This window comes from Opisthocomus hoazin, chromosome Z (assembly GCF_030867145.1).
Source record: "Opisthocomus hoazin isolate bOpiHoa1 chromosome Z, bOpiHoa1.hap1, whole genome shotgun sequence".
NCBI lineage: Eukaryota > Metazoa > Chordata > Aves > Opisthocomiformes > Opisthocomidae > Opisthocomus > Opisthocomus hoazin.
In genome coordinates, this window is record NC_134454.1 from 81,207,283 (window position 1) to 81,222,990 (window position 15,708).

Genomic DNA, 15,708 nt, shown 5'->3' on the forward strand with positions numbered 1-15,708 from the left:
TGTTGTCATTCCCTGGCATGATCGTTACTTGAGGGGCAGATCAGAGGTCAATCAGCCAGTGCCACGGGCCGCCCACAGCTAGCCTCAGGATACTCCCTACAAATGTAAGATCAAAAGGGCAGCCACATGAAAATTACTGTTTACTTTTTATGAATTATTTCCCAGAGATGGGATCATTAGCAGAATCTAAATGCCGGCTGGCAAGGACACTCCTAAGAGAATGCTCTCACTTGGGCATGCCTTTCTGCTCTTTTAAAGTCAAAAGATCCTCTGGTTTTGCTTTTGTGGGATTTCTGTATTATTTAAAGAACTTGCTTATTGTATGTTTGCCCCCAAAACACTGTCCCTGCTTCTGCACATGGTTTTAATTCTGAAATGTCACCTGTTTTTTTTTTTTCCTTTGCTTGTGCTGCAAAGGTATTTCAAAGCCTATGTCCATCCCCCAGGGATTCTGCTGGAGACACCTTCTGAAGGAAATAAAACATTCTAGTAATCTTTCTGAGTGAACAGTGGCCGTTACTTAAAATTCATCACTGACCAATGGGTACCACAGTTATCCCTACTGTAAATACAGGGGAAAGGTGATATTGGCTGTCATGGTGAGGTGCATGTTGGCAAATGCTGATCCAATGTCTACTCCTCCGATAATCTTAACACATCAAACTCTACACGTTCTTATCCACATAAGTATCTGGCTTCTGTTTGATCACAGTAATCAGGGCTATTTAGAAGGGTCACGGTATATTTGCCCTTTTGTCTTGTGTCTGGAGCTGTGAAAGCATGACTTTGGAGCAAATGTTGATTGAATTCTAAAGACACTGGTAGTAGCTGGGAACATGTGTAGTCCCTGATATGCTAAATTTGGGATTACAAGTAGAGAACTGTTTGCTTTTTAAAATAACTTTGAAAAAGTTACCTTGAAGGACCAAATACATGGTGGATATTACTCTCTAATGAAAAACCAATATGAAGTTGTCTCTTATCATCTAACGTGTTACTACCCTTAATGTGAAATAATCAAATGCTAACCAGTGTAGGAATAAAATGAAATCTGGCTGGTGAGCAAAATAAAATCCCTTACAGCTATTTTTGTATGTTCTTAAAATGTGTGCTGTGAGATTAGGCAGTCGTCTTTTTTCCTCCCTCTCTGCTATTTTTCTTAAAAAAGTAAAAAAAAAAAAAACAAAACAAAAAACTCTCTTGCAGCCACCTCCTATGATAAGATTAGGGGCCAGAAAATCTACTGTTGTATTCTGTTATACAAATCCTTCAGTCTTCCTAATCTAGCTAGACATTTTGGATAGGTGTGTTTTTACTCATTTGACATGATGTTTTCTCAACAGCATTGTTTTTTTGGCATCCATCTTGACAGCAGTAGCTAGAGAACTTCTTGCTAGTTTTTAAAAGGATAAACAAAACATTTCTGTTTCCATCTTCTTCTCTTGCTGTTGGACAGAGCTCAGGAAATTTCTGAATCCTTTCAAAGCAGTGAGAGTGCAAAGGAAAAGTGTGTGCAGATCAGTGGGGTGGTTGTGTCCTCCAGAACAGAGTCTGCAAGCCACCATCTGTGGGAGTTGGTCTGGGGTTTAGTACAGCGGTGCTCAGAAAGGCACAGATATTAGAATAAGTCAGTTGGTTCTAGGCACAGTTAAGGCTCGTATTGAGCTCCACCCAGTCTCAAAAAGTTTCTTACCATACGTCTTGGACTTCTTAGGCTAGATCAGCAGAAGATAGGGTATCTGTACACCTCCCTCCAGTTGTAAAGCCATGCTCACAGGTTGATGAGATGTTTGAGGGCAGTTGACTTGGAGCCAGGATGTGGCCTGCTGGCTGTGCATTTCTTGCAGACTTTACACTGAAGCAGAATCAGGCATCTAATTGTGCTGTTCATCTCAGTTACCTTTGGTGTTGATACCTTCTTGTCCTTCTTGTAGTCATCATGGAAAACAATGGTTTTAAGATGTCTTTTATTGCGTTTGTGCTTTGGAGGCTGTTAAATTCCCGCTCTTTTGTTTTATAATGTGCCACAAAGATTCTTAAATCTCTTCTCTGAACTGGTACATTTTGAAGCTGATACCCAAATCCAAATGGGTTTCTAAAGCACTGGTCTCCCCAGTGCTGTTAGGATAGAAGAATTGTGTAGGTCCCTTCTCCACCCAACTGCTAAGGAATGTGAGGTACACCTGTCAACTGGTAGCTTTTAAATTAACATTTCCATTTCCCTGTGTGTAGTCTTATCTTTACAGACAGGTGTATATGTATTGGGAGAGGGCCTATTTTTGGCTATACTGTAGGAGAGCCTGAAGGTAATGAGTTGTGCGTGGTAAGTCTTCCTTACTCCATAATTTCCACTACATTTCAAATTAAGGGCCTAAATTAGGGTTAGTGTCAGACTTGCTCTTTTGCTATGTCCTAATTTTGTTTAAAAGCACATAGCTAAGGACTTTAATATGTTTTAGATTCAGTGCTTGTAAGTTATACTAAAATCCCTAAGGGAGCCAAAATAACTTATTAAAACCTTGCAAATGTTTTTGACTGCTGCATTCTATTATTTTCTATTCCAGTGGTAGCATACAGCCTCTGCTGCTGATGGGCGGAGGAACGCAAACCTCCAGGGCCCATTAGACTTAACTTGTTTACTGCATTGATATCTATATGTTAAATGACAAGAGAGTTCAGGTTATTGAATAATTTAAAATTCAGCTCTAATTGGTGTCATATGACCTGGAAAAGGCCATGGATGACGCCAGGAGCATGCTGTGAAATTCTTATAAATAATTCATAAATTAGATCATTCATTTGCCTGGATGTCTTGTTAAATGCAGAAGTTTGTAAGTAATAACTGATGATACAACACCTGTAAGTATTTAGTTCATATGCTGGAAGGTAATCTACCTTGATGATCTTCTAGCAAAACCTGCCAGAGTACGAGAGTTAATTGCACTAGGGAGAATGCACTACGTTTATTTGGGATGGGCTTTGGCAAGGCGTACCGTGCAGATGTTGCATTACGCATTCTCTGTCAGCTAGACAACTATTCTGTGTATGGCCATGTTAAAAATGCAGCTCATCACTCTTCTGCCCTTATTTCACATGAACTCCAAATGCACTGGGAAATGGTAGTGACCTGCTCTGCTCACAAATAGTATAGTTTTTGAAATATTTATCTAGGTCTTGAACTACTGATTCTTCAGTAAAATAAAGGGCAGAAGTAAAAAATTGAAGTCAGAAGATTGTGATTTTTCGTTTCTATAACGTTGGCAGCACATTGAATGTTAATAGTTAGACCTGGTGCTGTTAAGATTAGTATAGTGGCATTTTCTGTAGTGCAAACAGGTCCAATATGGTTCTGTTTCTGAAAGCAAACATGTTTGCTTAATTTTAGTGGTCAAGGCACTGCATTGCCATATGTAGGTACTGTTTGGGCTTAATGGGCATTCTGCTCACAGAGACTTCCAAGACTCAATGTACAGGCGCCTCACTTTTGTTTTCTTGGAGCACTGTATTATTAATGACTGCCTTATCAGCCAGCGTAAAACCAGTTTGCTGATCTGAAATGGAAGCATTTGTTAGAGATTATCTACAATATTTGTGTAGCTGGAGAAGAAAGGTGGCATGTTTATGAATGCAAAATGTACACTTAAAGCTGAGTGCCAGCAAATGCTCGCATGCCACTTTGAATGCAGGTTTTTCGTGCACCTGGCATCCCAGCTCGAACCCTCTTAACAAAGAGGAGAAAAAAAAAACGAAGGCAGCACAAACATCGGAGGTGTTCCTCTGCTGTCAGCTAGCAGCTATAGATTCACTTTTTTGGTGATACGATGCTATTTTATAATTTTTATTTTTTTTGCTACACCTGTTCAGTATATTGTGTTCAGTAGATTTTTTTAGATGAAAAATACAGGCTTGTGACTGTCATTCATGTAGTTTCTTTGATTTGAGACCACTTTTTTTTTCAGTGGAGTATGGCAGACATAGCTATACATAATTACTACAGAAAATGGTGCTTTATTTCTTGCTTGAAAAATAGTCAACTTTCCTTCCGAGTTATCTACTGTATTTATTTTAGGTACTGACAGAGACAGTCGCTGAACTACTGTGTGAGCACTTTGTAATGACTGATATTAGGTTACTTATGGTAGAGATTTTGATAAAGGATTATATGATTTAAAGAAAAAAATTTGATAAACTTCAGTAGATCCTACTAATTTAGTTTAAAATCTTTACCTTTTTACATTCTCCTTGATAAATTCTTACAGACTCTTGGAAAGAATAGCTCCTTAATCACTAGTAATGCACTTCAAATAGTCCTATGATTTGAAATAATTATTCTTAAAATGGCATTGCTGTGGCCCCAATATCCTACCGGAGCTTAGTTGTAATATATTCACGTCATTCCAGTGACAAGAGCAAGCACTTATACTGTTGATAGACCTGCAAACCCAAAGCCAAGCTTTATTCAGATGAGAGCCGTATGTCAACAATGCATAGTGGTGACCGAATTCCAGGTTTAGGGTGTATACCTTAGTGAGCGCATCAGCTGGGTCACTAATACATGTCCTTGGTGCTCTTTAAGGTGTCCCTGTGTATGACAGCTTCTCGTTTGACCCTTTAGAAATTTTTGCTTAATCTCTAAGTATCTTTAAATCTCTGTATTTCTCTTCTGTTTGCTACTTCTGTTCATTCTTCTTGGCTTCCTCCAGGGTCGCTGCTCAGATCAGCGCAATGGCCTAGTTCTGAACCTGCATGTTCCTCATTCTGTTTCTGCCCCACCGAAGGACATCCCAGAGCTGGAAATCCAGGTTGGAGAAATGTCCTCAACATACAGTTGAGAACAAGTTTAGTTCATTGTCTCTTTTTCTATATTCAAATATATTCCAGCTACAAACTACCAACCCAGATGCTATGGGTTAAAATCCAATGCTGTTAACATCTGTAGGAATTTTGCTGTTTGCTGTAACAGCACTATATTTTTCTAGGACCCTACCTTTTGTCGTCAGAGTGCGAGACTTCTCAAGATGATGATTCTGGGATCTTTCTTGAATGCGTTTTGGACATGCAGAGCTACCAGTGAAATCTGTCAAGACCTTGCCTGCATTGAGATTTGAGCAGTTGCTAGTTCATGCCTTGCAATACGAAGCCCTGTGTGTTGGAGTCAGTCTGTAAATGCCTTTCCTCTGCCAGTGCTGTGAATTAACACTGCAGAGCACACAAGTTTCATTTAAGCAGAATTTGCAGAGAACATAATGCTGTCTGCATAAAACTGGGGTGCTGTTTGTCTGTTTGTAGGAAGTTTTAAGGACTGAATGTTTATTTAAGCTCTGCTCTGAATCCCTGAGCAAAAATTACTGGGATTACAGTAAAGACTTCATAGAGCTCCCCATGTCTTCCTCTTTAAACCTTTCTAAAGATTATTTGAACTATTTCTTAATATCTCCTTGTTTCCATGCATGAGTTTCACAACTGATCAGGTCGTATTAACTCCATATGTTGCAAGGAGCAGTCTGAGTTTGTTTGTTTGTTTAAGCTTCAGTTAAAGGAAGTTGTATCTTTAAATACCGTACAGCAAGCCTGGAAGAGCTCCACAGAGGGGAAAGCACAGCTGTTCCATCATGGTCCGTCATGGTTTGCATGTGTCCCATAGGCAACATCCTTCTTAAACTCATCTTGTAAAATTATTATTCCTTATGCTGTGCGTCTTTAGACTCATGGTAGTAGGTGGTTCTTTGGAATTTTTTTTTTTTTTTTGCTTTTCCCCTTCACCTGGCCAGCATCTTGCAGATCTGTCACGGCATGCTCTGGTCTCATCTGATCCCTCATAAGTGTAAATGTCCATCCGTTTTCCTTGCAGTCTCTACCATCGCCCTGTAGTTTTCAATTAAAGCATTAGCAGAAAAACACAAATTGCTAAAAAATTTGTTGACTAGCTTCTGACTCCCGGTAGTCATTTTTCCTTTGGGGTTAGACCCTGCAAAGTACTGAGCAGCTGTCAAAGGCATGTTGGAACTCAGTCTTCTGCCTAACACAGCCTCCTTCTTCTAAAGGAATAAAAAAGCCCCACTTGCATTCAATGACATTAATGAGAATTTTCCCCCCTGCAAACATATTGTAGCTGTGAAATAACATTAAAGTTTCTCTGCCTTGTTATGAAGTCTTTAAATGTCAATGCCATTTCTGAGACCATCAGGGCAGATTTAATGGTGGCCAAGGTCAACAAATGCTAACTGGTACCTCTCTTTTAGGGCCTTCAGGGACTCTTAATAGAGTCTCAGCCATGAAGTTAATTTGCAATGTGGGCCTTTATTCTTAAACCTGCTCCTGATGATTATTTTGTGCCATCTTCATCCATGTGCTTAGATTTCTTAACATTCTCTTGTCTCTTCAGTCAATAAAACAAACTGCTAAAATAAAGAAATTCGAAGTTATTTTATCTTTTGACTCTTCTTTTTTTGTTCCTTTTTGCTTCTGTTTATGGGCTGGAAAAGAGTAGGTGTATGCTTTCTGTAGACCATGCTAAACTGCCAGCTCTGATAGGATCCTCTAAGAATACCTTCAGGTCTTCCACCTTCTGCTGTCCTAGGGGGCTGGGAAACTGGCCACCCTGAAAGCCTGCTTCTGTTGGTGCCCTACGTGTTTTATTCGCAGAAGCAGGTGAAGTGGGAAACGAGAGACAGAGTGTAACCACAGCATTCTCTTACTTTCCCTTTTCTGTAATATTTCTTCCTGTTGCTGGTCATGCCTTTATGTGTTGTCTAATTTAGACTAAAAGGGCTTTGTAGCCTTTATTTGTCTAGAAAATATTGCAGAGGAGGATGGCGCACTACAAATAATAAATAACAAAACTTTGGGCTTTTTGGCAGCATGTTGCATTTCTGCGCAGTTGCCCTGCCAGCCCCTCTGACTTTAAAATATTTTAATGTCCTGCACTTTTCACCCAGTCCAAGCACCAGACTTTCCTCAGACATTTAGCACTGACATTAATGCAAATGCCTCCAACTCACTGGGCCCTTTGGGGCAAAATATGACATCCTTGGCTTTCAGTCACATGGTAGAGAGGATATATTTGTATCCACAAAACTGGAAATAATAAAGTATCAGTATTCAGGTGCTAATCCACGTTAATTTACATTCTGTCAAGTCTACAAGAAACTTGTAATTGGTTGTCTTGAAGGGCAGCAGAGTATATTTGGTATTTTGTTTATTTATAAAAAAGAATTTAAATTATACATATAAACACTGCATAGATTTGGTTTATATCTCTATTCTAATCATCTCTGTATGCTTGCTTGCATTCCTGAGTTCTAGTGTTTCAGGGCTTGCTGACTGTCTCCCACTCTACGTGGACAAAAACATTGCCAGAGTGCAAATAATACTTTTCTTTCCATCAGTGGGTACCCAATTTCCCTGCGAATCCACTTTCACTGCAGTAGTTTTATCTTTAACAAACCTGGCTTCTCTAATTAAAAAAATTAGATCTTTGTGAAAGGTCCTGAAGGCTGGAGGTGTTTAAATTCAGTATGTTATTGAAATTAATGCACAGGTCTAGCAAAAGAAATTCACTGCTGTTCTGATGTGCGTTAAATCTCAAATGCTTAACTGCCTAGATGAACCGTAGTGCAAAGATACTCCAGGATGTAAGTAGGATTTTGATGACTGTTACATAATATCCACGAGCATAACAAAACCACTAGAATTTGCTTGCACTGTTTGACAAATGTGAATTACAGTTGCTTTCTTTCTTCAGAGTTTTATCAGAGTATAATCACTTGCCCAGCTTAATTGAAAAATCACTTACGTTTATAGCTGAATTTAAACATGTTTTGTATTTAAATGACAGCTTCTGATGTACAACCATTTTTTACAGAAAGTAGTTGGTTTTTATCTGTGTTTCTGTAAAGATATTTCAAAAACTCTCATCAAATTTCCAGCGGTAAGTAATATCCCATTCAGTGCAAGGTGAAATGTTTTACATCAAATCTCCTGCTGTGTAATGGCCAATCAAAGAGTATTTATAGTGGCTGAATGGATTTTTTGGCTCGGTATTCAAAATTAAACATTTTCAAACATTAACATTTAGTGGTTTTTGCCACTCTTCAAGTTGATTTTATGTAACCCTAGATGCTCACAACTACTTGATACTCTCAAGTGACTCATTTTATGCCGAGGATCCTGCAGGCAGTAGTTTTACATTTATTATACTTGTGTAGATGAAATGTAGATTTGATAGCAGATTCATGTCTGTCTTCTGATAAACATTTTCTTGGGTTTGGCTGTATGTCCATCAGCATGATGCAGCAATTCTATTTCTGAGAGAACACATTTACCAAATGAAATTAATGAACAAAGATAAACTTTGATAATTTACAGGAATTTGTTTCTCTTATTGCAGGTATCCAGCAAGAAGAGCTCAGGCCAACATCCATCTTTGGAGCTAGATGGTTCCTACTTGGGTATTGGAGGACCTCAAACTTTTTATAAGAACAGTAGAGCATCAAAGGCTGGAAGTCCAGCCTGTGTTGCATTGTCTCAGCCTTGCAGGAATAATCACAATTATGGGGCTGCAATCCATTACAACCATCAGGAGTGTCTGAAGGAATATCCAGTAGAAAATGGCTTGCACAGAAAGTGTAACAATATGGTTTCCCCAGCCAAGCAACAGAGCCCTGACCATGTAAAACCAGCTCAGGAGATGGACCAGAAAGCAAATGAATTTCAGAGCACATGCCCTCAGCAAGGGTGTCATGGTTGTGCCTGCAGGCATGTAGGGAGCTCAGGGAGTGTGCAAGAGAGCCACCGTGTCAGCCAGGTACTTGGAACACACTCTGGGCGAGTTCTCAAAACCTGTGATAATTCTAGGCACTCTCGTGTTTCTGGGCTGAATGACAGTGCGAACTCAGGGCCTAAAGAAACAGAGCAGGCTAAAAGATTGTATGAAGAAAGAAAGCAGAAGCTGCTTCTGCAGAAAATGGAGCTGGAAATTGAAAAGGAACGACTTCAACATCTGTTGGCTAAGCAAGAAGCAAAACTGCTCCTAAAACAACAGCAACTACACCAATCCCGTGTGGATTATAACAGGTGATTTTGAGATTTATAATTTAAAAAAAAAAATCTAAAATTTCTAATGAACATATGGGCAATAGTTAATTAAAGTGGGAGAATGGAACTGATAAAATAAGATAGGCAAGAACTGTGGCAGAAATTCCAACGGTGATTTAGAGGAGAGGAGACTTTTTAGTAGATTAGCATATACTGTTGGGAAAACAGCATGACAGCTGTGGAAAGCAGCAGAGGAAAACAGTATGTGGTAGAAAGAAAGGCACAAGAAAAGCAATGCTAAAAGACTAGGCAGGAAAAGAGGAGCAGTAGAAGAAAATGAGAGGTTGACCTTAGTACAGGCACTTGAAGGAATGCAGACATTTGGCAAGAGAGCAGTGTGAGTGTGGATGACATAGATGCAGCATTCCCCCTTCTTTCCTTGAAGAGGTGAGTTTTGAATTATTACAACTTCCTAAATAAGGACTGGAAGAAGTGTGTTTTACAGAAAAGATGGAGATCGTTGTATGTGTGTATATGTATATATATAAAAGGAGTATGTAATTTTTTTTCACGTGTATCTATATAAAAGGAAGGGTGCTCTGTGCAGCAAGGACATTTTCTTTCCAGTGGTGTTTGTGGAAGGGACAGTGCCAAGTCTGAGGCACAAGACATGCTATAAGAGGGGAAAGGCAATAGGCAATAACCATAGAAATACAGGATATGGCTTGAAAGGCCTATGAGCTTATTGCAGAAGGTGAGATAATACCTTCCTGGCAATGTACATGGGGACTGGGAAAGAGGAAGACACTGGTTTGTTGGTATCACATTACTAGAGTGAAGAGGAACAGTGAAAGCAAGGAGGTTAAAGGAAGCTGAATTACAGAATCACAGAATCACAGAATGATAGGGGTTGGAAGGGACCTCTGTGGGTCATCTAGTCCAACCCTCCTGCTGAAGCAGGGTCACCTACAGCAGGCTGCACAGGAACTTGTCCAGGCGGGGCTTCAATATCTCCAGAGAAGGAGACTCCACAACCTCCGTGGGCAGCCTGTTCCAGTGCTCTGTCACCCTCAGAGGGAAGAAGTTCTTCCTCATGTTCAGACAGAACTTCCTCTGCTTCAGTTTGTGCCCATTGCCCCTTGTCCTGTTGCTGGGCACTACTGAAAAGAGCCTGGCCCCATCCTCCTGGCACTCACCCTTCAGATATTTTTAGGCATTTCTAAGGTCCCCTCACAGCCTCCTCTTCTTCAGGCTGAACAAGGCCAGCTCCCTCAGCCTCTCCTCGTAGGAGAGATGCTCCAGTCACCTCACCATCCTCATAGCCCTCCGCTGGACTCTGTCCAGTAGCTCTTCATCCTTCTTGAACTGGGGAGCCCAGAACTGGACAGAGTACTCCAGATGAGGCCTCACCAGGGCAGTGTAGAGGGGGAGGAGAACCTCCCTCGTCCTGCTGGCCACACTCTTCTTGATGCACGCCAGGATCCCATTGGCTTTCTTGGCAGCCAGGGCACACTGCTGGCTCATGGTTAACCTGTTGTCCACCAGGACACCCAGGTCCCTCTCCGCAGAGCTGCTCTCCAGCAGGTCCACCCCAAGCCTGTAGTGATGCATGGGGTTGTTCCTCCCCAGGTGCAGGACCCTGCATTTGCCTTTGTTGAACCTCATCAGGTTCCTCTGTCCAACTTTCCAGCCTGTCCAGGTCATGCTGAATGGCAGCACAGCCTTCTGGTGTGTCTACCACACCTCCCAGTTTGGTGTCATCAGCAAATTTGCTGAGGGTACATTCTAACTCTTCATCTAGGTCATTGATGAAGAACTAGCCAGTGTAACTCAGTCGAGTACTAGCATTTCAGCCTTAGGAAGGGAAAGCAACAGGGAAAAATCTATCAGTCTTTTAGAAGAAGCAATAGCAGGGTTTCAGAAGGATGCTTATTTTGATACTGTTTTAATATGGCAGCTGCTGACAGCATCCCGTGAGAGTCTGCATTACATGAGCCACTTCCTACATTCACATATTATAACCACCATAGAGGAATATATCACTTTCTCTTCTTAATCCCAGCCCCCTTGTTACTTTTCAAACTCTAAAAGAGAACACTGTAATTTGGGTTGTCTTTTGTTTGTTGTCTTGGATTGTGGTTTACATGGAAAATAATGTGTTTATATGGCTTTAAAAATACCTGTCTTAAAGGCAATCACAGTTGTGTGTGTTGAAAATGACTGAGGTCACAAACAAAGGATTATGACTTCAGGTGAGAATTAAGTAGGAACAGATGGATTCTTAATCATCAAATACCTTAATTCTATGCATGCATCCCCCTAATGAAAAACAAGTAGAATATGAAGGACATACAGATGGAGTTTTTTGGTGGTTTTGTTTCTAACAGATATTTTTCAGCATTTGAGGCATCATAAGCCCAGAAAAAAATGGACCATAAATATATCTGTAAGATGTGCTTGTTAATGCCATTATGCCTATTTTAGTCTAGTTATAAGAGCTCTAGTTAGCTAAAATAGTTCTATGAAAGCAAATCATATATGATCAGTCAGAGGACTCAGCATTTTTGTGATCTCTTTTCAGAAGCTCAGGTGAAATCACACTTGCCATATTCTCTCTAAGAAAAGCAACAAGAATGTAGTGTGCTTGCTCTTAAAAATATTCAGTCTATTTGGAACTGAATGTTTTATATTTACAGGTAGATCTCTTCGGCATCACAGTTCTGTTTCAGTTCTAGATATATATAATTCACTTTTGCACTTGATAACAGGGAAATTTTACGTAATACAAACTTGAAAAATTTGTTTAGCTGAGCTCAAATACGCTTTCCTTCATTGTCAGGAGGCTTTAACCTAGTTCATCTCTTAACATCATGACAGCTTAATAAAACAATACAGGAAAAATCCATTTCCAGATAGCGTTTATTTTTGTCTGTCCTTCTGCATGGGTGGCGTGCCTGTTAAGGTCCGTTCTGAGCTGCTGAAAGTGTTGTCATTGAATGACAAGTAAAAGGTCTGACCATTTGTAATTATTGGCTATTAACTCTGCTGCTCTTTTAGTGGAAGTATGAACTGATCCTTTTTTTGGCCATGCTGCATCCTAACTGCACTTTAATTTCCCACATTTCCCTATGTAGCCTCAAGTGAGCATAGTACTTTCAGTTTGCAGTTTCTCTCTACGTGAACTAGCTGCTCGGCTGTCAAAAATGGTGTGTGTGCAGGGAAAGGGACAGTTCAGTGACTCCTCCTGATGCCAGCCACACCACAGCAGACAAATATGGGTAAATCCTGGAAGCAGGAATTTTATTCAAATAAAAAGGGAGAAGTACCTCTATTGTTGACTTTCTATCTTCAATGGAGAGAAAGAAAAAGGTGGGTTAATCTATTAAAAATGGAGCATCATCTGTGGACCCATAGTTTCAGGAGACACTACCATCTAAAACAAAGTCTGCATTATATGCCATTTACAAGTGATGCCTTTGATATCTAGTGCTGCTGAAGCTGTAATTTGAGCCCATCAGGGATGTTAGTTGTTGGATACTGTGACCATTTTCTTAAGGGAGCTGATCCTTGGAAATCAGTAAATGAAATTTTTCTAATCTTTTTCCCAATGGAAACCCTTAGAAGCAAAGGCACTGGACATAGGTCAGCCTTCCAATATACAAGTGTGTTTGAAACTGTGAAAACAGTTGTGAAAGCTTCTGCATTTAGTGTGTTTAAGTGCCCTGTTTGTAGACACACAACTCGCCTTTCTATGGCGAGTTCCTGGTGTGATGATTTGATCAGCTGCAAAATCAGCTAACTCTGCTTTTTCAGGTTTAGAGGCCAGCTACCTGGTTCAGGAGATGTGCCCGTTGATGAAGCACCTGGAGAACTTGCTCTGATGATGAACGGCAGCAGCACAGGGCTAAGGTAATTTCTCTCTTCACTTCTAAGTACTTCACAGTGTCGGTATATCTTCTTGACAGTGTGCTGTTGGCTGGCAGGTGTATTTGTTCATGTGTTTGTTTCAGATTAAGAGCTTTTTTTCTGCAGGAAAGGTAAAATTCATTGGGTGTTGAATTTTATGAGTCAACTAGGTAGTTATACTGGCCTGTTATTACTCAAGGTTTAGGGGTTGACTTCCCGTAGAGGTCTCAGGTTTCGTGTGTCATCTCTTAAGGACTCTAACCTAGCCCAGTGCAAATTGGAGTTTTCACAAAACCTTACCTTTTGTTCTTTTTTCTAGGTACTACTTGTTATTTTTTGAACTAAGATCAGGACATCTCTTCAGTCTTGATTTGGACCTGATGTAAAAAATACATTATCCTTTAACTCCCAGATAGAAATGATCTTTTACAATTGGTAACAGATGCTGCTTTTTTAAACAGTGCTGTTGTGCACCTCTGCTTTAGTGCGATCAGAGCAAACCAGCACTGAAATAACTGGAAGTAGACTTAAGCCAATATTTAGCTCTTTATCTCAATTCTGCATGCTATTTAAAACTTTAATCAATACGTTATTGTGTTTTCTTTCTGTGCTACCCTGTCGCATTTCCTGTTAACACTGGAAGAAGATTCCGGCTTACTAGAAAAGCAACAAACAAAAACTGTGGATTTGACAGGGTTTTTCTCCCTTTCTCAGAAAATAACAGCTGCTTGTTCTGTGTTTTAACTATAGATGTTCCTTTTACCCAAGTATCCGCTGTTTGGTGGACAAGAAGAGCAGCTGTCTTTTGAATGGCCCCTTCTTTAGTGACAAGGAAAGACTTTAAAATAATAAGCTTTACTCTTCACTATGAGAATACAGGAAGAACTGTTAATTTAATTATAAACAAAGAGTCCAATACTTTTTCTTTTCATGTTTCTTTAATGTCAGGTGATACTGCTTTTGGTTGTTGTTTTTTTTTGAGATCCCTCTTCACTGAAAAGGGATAAGACTTCTTTCTCCAGAACAATGGGAATTGTTAGTTTCCTTGGAACACTTCACTGCTTAACCAGGTGTTTGGCTGCTGTGAGTTACTGGCATATCCTTGTTGTATTCTGATGCTTTCTTGTTTAATTTTCACACAGACTGAAATGATCAGAGTGTGATCACTGTAACAAAAGAGATGGAGAGTCATGATATGTTTAAGATGCAGTAGCATTAAGCCCCTTGGAGGAAAAATGTAACCTAGAACATCTGGAGGTCTTCTTGGCAACAGTTTACTGAAAACCTGCAAAAATCTACATAGCCTAGCAGGGAAAATGAGGAAAACCTGTGCCATTAACAAAATGAGAGTTCCAGATTTCAAAAGGTTCCCCACCCTCTCTTCATTCCGCTGGTTTAATTTACGGTAATTTTTCAAAGTTAGTATGTGTTCGTGCAGTCTCAAGTTGCCATGCCAGCTGTTTCCAAAGTTTGGCAGCAAAACACTTGGAAGTTTTTCTTCCTATATATATGCCATCTTCAGGTTCGCAAAGGTTACCAGATGAATGTTCCCTAAATAATTTACTCTAATGTAAGGCTGAAAGAGGCTACAGAAGACAAGTCGATTTGTCTCTTTTATGCATTTGAATATGTAAGTGATGTTTTCTACAGTATCAAGAGAGAGTATGCAAGTGTGCGGCTAGAGCTTAGAAAGGAGGAAGAGCTGGTAGGAATACATCCGTTTTTTTAACAGTTTATTTTCTGAGGTTTTTTGTTTGTTTTGTAGGGGGGGTGGTGGTTGTTTTTTGTTGTTGTTGTTGTTACTAACTTTTTAATTGACCTGCCAAACAGTTCTTGTTACAGCGAATGCTATCAGAACCCTAATGGAAAATCAGTCCTCTCTGACTTCCAGTTCATACATGAGAGCTGCTATAGCAAACCTCATGGCATGAAACTTGATTTCAGTCTTCAAATAAGAAAAACTTAGCTTAAAAACATCCTGCTATTTTAAAGGAAACAGTGAAAGTACTTTAAAATACTGAACCTGCTGAAGTGAGATATTGGGAGTTTAGAAGTAAAATAAATAATATAATCAAGAACTGAAAAACATAGAGTTTTTTATAATTAACAGCTCATTTTGAGTTAATTATCTACAATTACGAAAATCTAATTGCAATTTATTCTCTGCTATCTGTGGGAAGAATTGTAGGCAAGGGAATGTGCATCACTGCCAGGCATAAATGCTGTAGGATGGGTACAAATAGTAGAGGAGCCCTTAATGAAAAACAAAAAGCAAATAGGAGCGTGCAGCTGTGCCAGTCTATTGAAAGGTAATTGTAGTCAGAAATGAGATATGTACTTTAAAAGGCATCTTGTCATCTCCTGTAGGGATTAATTTTTTCCCTCCTAGAAAGAGGAAAAAAAAAATTCCATGAGCAAATACGGTATAGAGTTTGATTTCTGATACAGATTTTGGTCACAGTCTGTCAGTGAAAAAGAAAACTTTTATCTTCAGGACTACTACAAACTATAGCTGATTTTTCTAATAGGATGCCTGTTTCATTTTCTTTTCTAAATGTACCATTATGGTTTTTCATTATCAAAGTCAGCAAGCGTTGTCCATCTTAGCCTCTTTGGATGGTCCCGGTTTGAATTTGCCATGTTGGATTTGTTAGTTCCCTGCTGGGTATGCTGAGGAGGTGTTGGGAAGAAATGTGTCTGTCGCTCTGCCTGCATGCAGCTGGGCGGGCCCATGGGACCTGAAGCGTCTTCAGATGCAGGATCTCC

At 39.8% G+C, this 15,708-nt stretch overlaps 1 protein-coding gene across 1 annotated transcript in view; it reads left to right on the top strand.

Annotated features, from left to right (window-relative positions):
• KIAA1328 (KIAA1328 ortholog) overlaps positions 1–15,708 on the top strand; it is a 184,944-nt gene that overhangs the window by 114,005 nt on the left and 55,231 nt on the right. Inside the window, exons 7-8 of the mRNA XM_075411536.1 lie at positions 8,390–9,075; positions 12,850–12,945. Coding sequence (XP_075267651.1) covers positions 8,390–9,075; positions 12,850–12,945 — 782 coding nt within the window. The remainder of the gene's footprint in view (positions 1–8,389; positions 9,076–12,849; positions 12,946–15,708) is intronic.